We start from the raw sequence: 10974 nt of genomic DNA, 5'->3' as shown, positions 1-10974 counted from the left end.
CCTTGGTAGGGAGCATTTAAGATCCAAATAATACCAAAGACTTATATGCTGATAACCACAAAACATCACTGAAACAAATTAAAACCTGGACAAATATAAAAGCACCTATTAATTGGAAGACTTAATGTTAAGATGATAAACTGAGGGCCAGGATTTAGCTCAGTGGTTCTGCCGCCTGCCTTGCAAGTTCAAGGACCCAAGTTCGATCCCGGTACTAAAAAAAAAAAAAAAAAAAAGATGATAAATTGAGCCAGGCCACAGTGGCCCATGGCTTAATCCCAGCTACTCAGGAAGCTGAGGCAGGGGCCCGGGATTTAGCTCAGTGGTTCCGTCACCTGCCTCGCAAGGGCAAGGTCTGGAGTTCAATCTCTGGTACCAAAAAAAAAAAAAAAGGGAAGGAAGCTGAGGTAGGAGGATCATAAGTTTGAGCCCATCCTGGGCAAGCCAGCTTTTATCAAAAAGTGCTTGGTGTGGAGCTCAATGGTAGAACATTCACATAGTATGTGTGAGGCCCTAGATTCAATTCCCAATACTATCCCTGCCCAAAAAAGAAAAGAATATTAGCTGGATACTTTTGAAAAATTAGCAAGCTGATTTCAAAATCCATATGAAAAGGTCCAGGGATGTAGCTCAGTGGCACTGTGCCTGCCTCGCAAGCGAAAGGTCCTGAGTTTGATCCCCGGTACCAAAAAAAAATTTTTTTTTTAAATTTAAGACAGAATCTCACTAAATTGCCCAGGCTGGGCTTAAAATTGTCACCCTTCTCTTCAGCCTCCTAAATAGCTGGGATTATATGGCCTGCAAAATCACACCTAGCAGTTAACTGAATTTCAGCATCAGCAACAAGAAAATTCCATGAGCAAAGAATAGTCTTTTTTACTTGGCACAGTAGCACACAACTGTAACCTCAGCACTCTGGAGGCTGAAGCAGGAAGATTCCAAATTCAAGCCTAGCCTGGGCAACTTTGTGACTTTGCAAGATCCTGTCTCTAAATAAAAAATTAATTTTAAAAAAGAACTAGTGATGATACTCCATTGTGGGGCTGAAGATGAGGGAGTTGGAGCTGGCACCAAAATATAGCCCCTCCGGCTGCTGGAACTGAAACACCCGGAAAAGAACAACTTAGCAGAGACAAAAAGAAATAAATCTCGGAATCAAGAAAGAGCTGATAGGACAACTAGAAATCATAAGTAAATGGGAGAAACTGAAGACAACACAGAAGAACAAAGCTGTCTGTAACACTAAGCCTGGCTCCCAGGGAGGAGGTCCTGTCCGCAAACACAAGGTAAACCCAGAGGGTCAGCAGCCCCAGGCAGAAACAGTGGGCCGAACCCCCAGCAACAGCCAGAAGAAAAGCCCAGTCAGTCACTGCAAGCTGCAGATACAATGTGGAGTTTTGCTCTGAAGATGACTCCTCCCACATCGCAGGTGAAAGCTGGAGAAGAAATCCATTGCAGCATCCACCACATTTAGAAGAGGTATAATCAGGAGCCATTTAGGGAAGGAGTTAATTGTTTAAGACTGAACTGCTCTGACAATCAGAAGCCACAGAACACCTGCACTCGGTGCCTGGGGTCACCCTACTGCAGTGACAGGGTAGTGGTACCGGGATGGCCCAAGAGACCATCATGGAAAGTGGGAAGGTCAGTCACAGACCTGAGAAGTTAAGCTATGATGAGCTCAAGCTGTGAAGAATGTGGAGGGCCCACGCGGTGATGAAAAGCCAGACGGGCCACATGTGGTTTTCTAAAAGTGCTGAAATTAAATCCAGCGGACTGCTTGGCCCCCTTTGCTACCTACTTCCAGCACAGAGCTCAGTGGTCTGCTTGCTTTCCCCATCTGTCAGGAATGCATCTAGAAGTGATGCTTCATCACGGTGTGCTAGACCTTTCATGATGCCAGATGTGGTGATCCCAGCACTCAGGAGGCTGAAGCAGGAGGATCATTGAGGTTAAGGCCAGCCTGGGCTACATAAGACCGGCCTAAACTACATGGTGAGACACTGTCTCAAAAAAAAAAAAAGACATTTCATGATAGCATTCATTTATTGAATACTGAGTGTATCATCATTTCTCATTTAATTTATAACAACCATAATATCAAGTGACATTTTCTCATAGAGGTCACAATTCCAAAAATATGGGGTCAGAAAACTATCAGTCCTTGAAGTAGGCCTCTAAACCCCTTTAGAACCTCAGCACAGACAGAAACGACAAAGACTTGAGGCAGGGCTTGAACTTGGTTTTTTGGTTTGGGTTTTGGGGTATTTTTTTGTGTTTTGTTTTGTTTTTTTTGTACTGGGGATCGAACTCAGGACCTTGCGCTTGCGAGCCAAGCTCAGTGCCACTGAGCTAAATCTCTGGCTGGTTTGGGTTTTTTGAGACAGAGTTTCTCTATGTAGCTCAGGCTCCTGCCTCAGGATCCCAAGTGCTGAGATTACAGGCATGTGCCACCATGCCCATCCAGGACATGAATTTGTGATCATGCCACTTCAGCCTTCCAAGTTGCTGGGATTATAGGCATATACCACTATGTCCTGCTAAGCCTTAATCTATTACTCCTATTATTTTATATCTAAGCCTTCTTGAAAAATAATTACAACTAGTTTCATGCCTGCAATCTGTATTCAAACTGGTTAGCCAGGTGTGGCAGTGCACAACTGGAATCCCAGTACTCTGAAGGCTGAGGCAGGAGGATCCTCATGAGTTTGGGGATAGCCTGGGCTACATAGTGAGTTCAAAGCCAACCTGAACTACATAGCGAGACCCTGTCTCAAAAACACCAACGGACAAGGCTGGGGATTTAGCTCAGTGGTTCTGATGCCTGCCTGGAAATCACAAGGACCAAGTTGATCCCTGGTACCAAAAAAAAAAAAAAAAAACCAACAACAAACAAAAAAACAACTATAGTGCTGGGGATTTAGCACAGTGTTTATGCCGCCTGTCTCGAAAGCGCAAGGATTGGTGTTCAATCCCCAGTACCCACCCCCCAAGAAAAAAAAAACAACTATGGTTATTTGTTGTTTCTTAAATTAGTCAATGGAAAAAGTCATTAAATAATATACCACTAGATTCTGGAAGCATGTGGGATTTTGCTGCTGGAATCAAAATGTTAAAATGTTACTTGGTGTTATTGAACATACATACCAGTGTTTGCAATGTGTAATATTCCAGAAATTATTTGTGGCATCTTCTGGGAGAGGAAGCTCGCTGCTAATTTATCACTGCTGTTGATTTTTCTCCAATTCATATTAGCATAAGGATATTTAATTTTTCCTTCCAGTATACAGGTAACTACAGAGCAGCCACTCCATAGAACCCTGGAAACTTCTCTCCTTCCAAGGCGTTAACAGTCTGTCCATCCTCCAAAAGGCTTTTGCAAAGGCTTTGTGTATGTCCTCATAATTACACCTGTGTGCGCTCGTGCTTTTCTGTGTGGACGAGAAGAGGTCTTCTATGGCCGTGTAGTCCTCTCTGAAGACGCTATGAAAGGAATCGATTACTTGCTGCTGTTCCGGGGTCATCAGGTAAGAAGGGTCAACTTGAGAAAGCTGATGGAGGAGTAAAACTGCGAATTCCATCGATGCCAAGTCTGCTGCTAAGGCACCCAGGTGACCATCAAACAAACCAAAAAAGCACACATTGGGTTTGTTGCCAAAATTGTTTATTACGGTGAATTTGTCATTCATGGCAGCTTTCCTTGTAGAATTCCTATCTTCACAGGTGGCTACTCCTCTAATTAATAGATGATGGAGTTTCTGAGGGTATACATAGCTCCTGTCGATGTTGTCAAAAATTTTACAGTATACTGGCATTTGTTTCTTCCACAGTAGCTCAAAAGCATTATTAATGTTCTGTAGGACTTTTTCATTGAGCATAAAGGATGACAACAGGTTAGAAATCACAAGCTGTCTCTGAACAACAATCTTGGAGGACGGCTGCTTCTTCCCTTCCCTCCACTGGAGTCCCAGTGCAGCCAGCGCTATGTGTTCCTTTTTGTGGAGAAAAGCACCAGCGATTTCCACTTCCTGCTTGCACATGGAACAGGGAAAGGTGACCTCTTGAGGAAAGACCTGCTGCTCCTCACCATCTGCACTGTGTCCTGATGGCCTCGATGCTCTTTCGAAAATTCCTTTTCTTTTTAGGTACAGATGAAATACTGTCCTCTGAATCAAATGTTGATTTTCTCCCATCCCATTCTCTTGATTTCCAAAACACTCTGCAAACAAGATAAAAGATGCATACTAAGGAATGATATAGTGAAAATCTCCTCAAGCAGGACCTTGTCTATGCAATTTGCTTTGGCTCTTCACAATTTCAGATAGGCCTAGAATTGAATGTTCTGAGTCTGTGGCTTCCCCAAAGCACATAGTAAGTAAGTCCTCAATAAGTTAGTGATTAACCTACGTGTGCTGAAGGAAATTAGGTGAAATATCCACAAACTCAGCTGTACATCTAAATAAATACTCGGATAAAAAATAATATTTTAGGGGCCAGGGATTTACCTCAGTGTTTCCGCCACCTTCCTCACAAGTGGAAGGACCAGAGTCGGATCCCCAGTACCCCCAAAAAAATAGTAATAAGAATATTTTCTCACAGGCATATGAGGGTATGTTTCAAACCTATGAATTTCATTTCAAACAGGAGCATCTTTACGTTTAGATTCCATTTTGTCTGGCTTAAATCAATTTCATCTGTATGAAATGGTTCACCAGAAAATAAATATCCTATGCTAAAACTCAGTGGAATAATGAAAGAAACTGGCAGCCAGTGTGGTGGTTACACACCTGTGATCCTATCACTTGGGAGACTGAGGCAGGAGGATCACAAGTTCAAGGTCAGCCTAGGCTACCCAATGAGAGTCAGGAAGAAAGAAGGAAAGGGGGAGGGGAGAAGGGAGAAAGAGGAAAAATCCATAGAACAGAATTTTCATTTGTCCTTTTTGCAATCATTAAGAAGACTGTAATGAAGAGGTGCTGGCGGGAGGCAGGAAAGAAAAGCTTGGTGTGTGACGTTACATTTCTGGAAGTCAGTCGCCCTTCCTGTAGCCCGTCCCATCAGAAGCATCCAGTACTACATGCGGCATGTGGGCTCTTTTTAGTGTGTGTGAGGGTGGGCAGGGTCTCACTACATAGCCCAGGCTCACCTCAGACTTGAGATCCTCCTGCCTCAGTGTTCAAGTGCAGGGATAACAGGCAAGTACCATGAGGCCTTTTTGTTGTTGTTGTTGTTTTTGGTACCAGGGATGGAACTTGGGACCTTGTGCTTGCAAGGCAGGAGGTGGAAGCACTTAGCTAAATCCCCGGCCCTATGAGGCCATTTTTAATCTATTTTATACACAGTTTCTAGGCATTAGATCTTTCCAAGGGCATTTGGAAAGTTAGAAATCTCACCAAAAATATGTTTTGGTTAAAGGAATTTTTAACTTTGAAAAGATCAAACATGGGCCAGGGATTTAGCTCAGTGGAGCCATGCCTGACTCGCAAGCGCAAGCTCCTGAGTTCCATCCCCAGTACCAAAAAAAGAGAAAGAAAATGAAAAGATCAAACTTTTTTTTTTTCTGGTACTGGGAATCGAACTCGGGACCTTGTACTTGCAAGGCAAGTGACAGCACCACTGAGCTAAATCCCCGACCCTCAAACATTATTTTTGTTTGGTGTTTGGTTGGTTTTGTTTGTTTTAGAGACAAGGTCTCACTATGTAGCCCAGGCTGGCCTCAAACTTACCACAACCCTCCTACCTCAGCCTTCTGAGTGCTGGGACTGTGGGTGTGCACCACTACACCCTCCCTGAAGGCATTTTTCTTTCCTTTTTTTTTTTCTTTTTCTTTGAAGATAATTTGGGTCGTGGGGGCGGTGTCTGGGATCGAACTCCAGTCCTTGCACTTGCGAGGCAGGCGGCAGAACCACTAAGCTAAATCCCCAGCCCTTGAAGATAATTTTAAACAAAATAATTCTGTCCATGAAACAAATCCACCCCCCTCCCAGTCCTATGATGAATATAGGGCTTTCCCACTAAGCTACATCCCCAGATCTTTTTTTATTATTTATTTTGAGGCAGGGTCTTACTAAATTGGCTGGGCTCAAACTTGCAGTCCTCCTGCCTCAGCTTCCCACAGTGCTTCCCACATGCCCAACTTGAAGCAAAGTTTCTTGGCATGGAATTTTCCACTTGTGGCATCATGTTGTTGCTCAAAAGTTTTGGATTTTGGAGCATTCCAGGTTTCAGATTGTTGGGTTAAAAATATACAATGTGCAATGAATTAAATATAAATATAGCAGAACAATTAAAACTTACATTTTTTCAAATTACAATAAATAAGTAAATATAGTTGATTAAAAACACAAAGAGGAGTGCGTTTGTTTGTTTAGTTATTTATTTTTAGTGCTGTACTGGGGATTAAACCCAAGGCCTTCCCACTTTGCTACATTCCCTAGCCCCTTTTTATTTTTAATTATTTTATTTATTTTTAGATTTTTGAGTAGGGTCTTACTATGTAGTACAGGCTGGCCTTGAACTCACTATGTACTGACCTCGAACTAGCGGCCACTTCCTGCCTCAGCCTCTGGAGTGCTAGGACTACAGAGGTGCACCAACACCCCACACATACACACTTATTTTTATTTTGAGACTGGATCTTGTTAAGTACCTAAATTCCCCAAGCTGGACTCAAAGTTTGGATTCTCCTGCCTCTGCCTCCCAGAGAGCTGGGATTATAGGCATACACCATCCCATCCAGTTGAGAGGGATGGAATCTGCCTTTTATTATATAAAAAGTAAAGGAATAGGTCATTGTTCAATCTACGTGGTCTAACAGGAATCCACGTTTCCATTTGATTGCTAAGAAAGTGGAGAAAATAGCCAGCGTGGTGGCACATGCCTCAGGAGGCTGAGGCAGGAGGATTGTCACAAGTTCGAGGCCAGCCTAGGGAACATACATGTTCAAGGCCAGCCTGAACTACACGGTGAAACCCTGTCTCAAAACAAACAACAAACAAACAAAGAAATAGTGGAAAAAATGAACATTGTAGATACAGTTGTTCATTGATTTGATTTGTTATCCAACAAAAACTTTTTAAAATACCTTAAAGCACTCGCAACATTCATGTTCCATTGGCAGTGCTCTGGATGCCTTTGCTCTATTCCTTCACCCTGGTGGTGGTTGGGGTGTAGAGATGGTGGAGGTGGGCAGGAGTGGAAGGGGCTTCCTGGTTGAGTTCAGCACTTCCTGTGTGGAATGTTTGCCACCTTACCTGGAACCTGGGTCACGACTCACTTTATGATTCAGGACTATGAAACAATGGGTCACAAAGTGTACTGACGAACCTGTCTTTGGAAATTCTAAAGTAGCATAGTCTTCTGGTTGTGTAAGAAGATGAAAATCCTCTAAGAAGGGTAACTCCAAGGAAACTGATATTTTTTCTGCTAATTTGTGACACCTTAAAAATAGTGATTCCAGGGAAGCATCCTTACTAAACAGACCAATTGCCTTTGCACTCAGGGCTAGGCGCCTCAGGCCAAGTCTCCAGGATGCTCCCTTCTACCCAACCAGCAATGTCAGTCCACTCCGGCCTACTGTCTGGGAGCTTTTGGTCTTGGTAGCATGGTTTATATATTTGTTTGTTTTTGTGGTAATGAGGATTGAACCCAGGGCTTGTCTACTGAGCTACATCCCAGAACTTTTTTAGTATTTTATTTTCAAATAGGATCTGACTAAATTGCCCAGGCTGGGCTCAAACTTATGATCCTCCTATCTCCCATGTAGCTGGGATGACAGGCATGGCCACCATGCCTGGCCTATCTTTTTTTTTTTTGTACTGGGGATTGAACTCGGGTTCTTGCGCTTGCAAGGCGGGCGGTGGAACCACCGAGCTAAATCCCTGGCTGCCTGGCCCATCTTTTTGATTGTCGAAGGGCCTCCCTTCACTCCTGGCCAGTATCTTCAGTCCTTCAGTCTTTGACCCAAAGCCGTACACTCCTCCTTCACAGCTTGCCTGCACGTTGAAGAAAGTTGCACAGGTTAACTGTCTACTAACTACCTTCGGGAGGATGTACCACCGTCAACTCAAAGTCAGCATGTGCGAAGTAGAACTTGCTGCTCTTCCTCCAGAGTCTTCTCCCAGCACCAGTGTGGCTGGGCTGGATTCTGTTTCCCAGAATCCCTTTTCGGGTATGGTTCCAGTTCGACCTGGCCAAAGAAGGGATTCGTAGGAGATTTGGGGGACATCATATCTGAGTGCTGCCATCAGTCAATGAGGTTTTTTGGGGGGTTTTTTGGTACTGGGGATCGAACTCCAGTCCTTGCACTTTCAAGGCAGGCGGCGGAACCACTGAGCTAAATCCCCGGCCCCTATCGGTCAATGAGTTTACCCCCAGGTGCCCCGGCTACTCTGCCTCCAGCTGTTGCTCCGGACCACAGGCCCTGCCGGCCAGTAGCAGCCCCTGTGGACTTGCAAGCACGAGGCCCTCCTTCCCCACTGGCTTCCTCCTCTGGTCCAGCGGGACCTCTGGCTTCTCAGCGTGACTGACTAGGGACTCCGATCCTCCAACTCTCTTTCCCAGATGTTCAGTTCCCCAGTGACTCCCACAAAGCGTATATGGTCTGATTTCAGCAATAAATGCTTTATGTCCTATTGCCCAGGGTTCTGCTTTGTTGATTGGACCCTAGATGATACAGGGTCCCACTGCACCACACCATCTTCCTTCTCAGGATCTAGGCAGCCAATCACCAAACTTGTCCTCTCTCTCTCCTTGACCCCTCTAGCTCATCTGCTTGTCTCCATTCCCACGGCCTTTTGACGGTTCCAGGGTGCTGAAATGTGCGCTCGGATTACTGCTCCTGAGTGCGCTCTGCATCCTGTTCCTCTCACAACAGCCAGAGGTGATCCTCTGCCTAAAGCCCATCATTGGCCACCTCTGGTTTTGTTTCAGGCTGTGTTGTGGTTTTGTTTGTTTTTGCAGTCATGGGGCATGAACCCAGGGCCTCACACATGCTAGGGAAGCACTCCACTCATATGGGAGAGACCCAACTCCCTAACTGATGCATGGAGTTCATGTTCCCCAAAACTGAAAAATGAATTCCAAGGAACAGTGAGGTTAAGAGTGGGAAAGATTTATTAAGACAGAGAGAGGACACACTCAAGTGGGGAGCTCAGGTGCTCCAAGGAGTGAGGCATACCTAAGTGGGAACTGGGGCCTTTTATGTGCTTTGGGAGGTGGCAATCTGTGGAATTTTCTAATCTATATATAGTCTTAGTCTTGGTCTGAGTAGTCTTACTTAACATCTTCATCTTTTTTTTCTTTTTAAGGTTGAATTTTATTTATTTTTAGCAAAACGTTTCTTGGTACATTTTAGATATACAAAATGATAGCAATCTGTGTAGAGAATTTGTACCTGCACATGATAAATCTTTCTTCTTTTTTTCCACCCCCCTTCAACCCTCTTCCCCTCCTTACATGCAAAGGCTTTGTCTCTATTTTTTCTTCCTATTTTCTCTCTCTTTTTTTTTCTTATCCCTTCTTTCCTTTAGTCATCTTAGTCTTAGTGGATGAGAGAGGGTGGTCCACCCCTAGTGAGATAATGGTCTATCTCTGTCTCTGGGAAATCAGGCAAGGGTGGTACCACTTACAGTACAATTTTAAACTTTCATTTATTGGGCCGGGGATTTACCTCAGTGGTTCCCGAACCTGCCTTGCAAGTGCAAGGTCCTGAGTTCGATCCCCAGTACGGGTACCAAAAAAAAAATTAATAATAAACAAAAAAAGAGCTGAGGACAAAAAAAGCTGTGTAAACCCTGGATTCATTCCCCAGAATTTAAAATAAAGTAATGATAAACTAACAATTCAAAAATATACTGGCTGGTATTTAGCTCAGTGGTTTCACCACCTGCTGCACAAGCGCAAGGACCCGAGTTTGGTCCCTGGTACCAAAAAAATTAAAAAATGTACCTATTGCAGAAAGGTGGGAGGATGTGAACTGCAGTATTCATTAGATGATCAGTATGCTATCCTTTATAGTTTTGCAATTATATTTAACATATTTAAAACATTTATCTGTGTCTATTCCTTTTTTTTTTCATACCAGGGATCAAACTCAGGACCTAGAGCTTGTCAGGCAGGTGCTGTGCCACTGAGCTACATCCCCAGCTATTCCTTTTTTAAAAAATCTTTTCTTTTCTTTTTGTTTCTGGGCTAGAGATTGAACCCAGAGCCTTGCGCATGCTAAGCAAGCACTCTACCACAAGTTACGTCCCCAGCCGTTTTTTATTTGGAAACAAGATCTCACTGTGTTGCCCAGGGATGGCCTTGAACTTGCAATCCTCCTGCTTCAGGTCTCTGAGTAGTTAGGACTACAAGTCTACACCATCACACCCAGCTACTCATTATTCCTAAACAGCCTTGTTGCTAGTGCTCCAAAATAAGTGATCCTAGCTCTCAGGAGGCTAAGGCAGGCAGATTGTGAATTCAAGCCCAGCCTGGACCACAAGACAAGATCCGGTCTCAAAGATAAAAGGAAGGAGGGAAAGAAGGCAAGAAGGAAGGGAGGGAAGGAGGGAGGGAGGGAAAGAAAAGAGAAGAGAAGAGAAAAGAGAGACATATTTACTATATGAATCAAAAATACAGGGTGGGAGGGCCAGGAATTTAGCTCAGTGGCTCCACCACCTGCCTCGCAAGTGGAAGGACCTGAGTTCAATCCCCAGTACCAAAACCAAAAAGACAGGGTGTGGGGGGGGGGGGATTTAGCTCAGTGGTGCCACTGCTTGCCTTGCAAGCACAAGGTCCTGAGTTCGATCCTCAGTACAAAAAAAAACACCACATCAATAGCAGGCCATATTTATTTATTTATTTATATTTTTTTGGTACCGAGGATCGAACTCGGGACCTTGCGCTTGTGAGGCAGGTGCCAGAAACCACTGAGCTAAATCCCCGGTCCAGGCCATATTTATGTATTTAGAAAGAAGTCTACAGAATATT

At 44.1% G+C, this 10974-nt stretch overlaps 1 protein-coding gene across 1 annotated transcript in view; it reads right to left on the bottom strand.

Moving 5' to 3' along the window:
• The window catches only part of Pp2d1 (protein phosphatase 2C like domain containing 1), a 60179-nt gene that overhangs the window by 19054 nt on the left and 30151 nt on the right, over positions 1 to 10974 (bottom strand). Inside the window, 2 exon segments of the mRNA XM_087182233.1 lie at positions 3148 to 3346; positions 3348 to 4219. Of these exon segments, the coding sequence (XP_087038359.1) occupies positions 3148 to 3346; positions 3348 to 4219 (1071 nt within the window).

Source organism: Heterocephalus glaber, unplaced genomic scaffold (genome assembly GCF_053883595.1).
Source record: "Heterocephalus glaber isolate CG9 unplaced genomic scaffold, H.glaber_assembly_v1.0 deba00001472, whole genome shotgun sequence".
NCBI classification, from domain to species: domain Eukaryota; kingdom Metazoa; phylum Chordata; class Mammalia; order Rodentia; family Bathyergidae; genus Heterocephalus; species Heterocephalus glaber.
The sequence above is the reverse complement of the archived record's forward strand: the minus strand, read 5'-3'. Positions and strand labels throughout refer to the sequence as shown.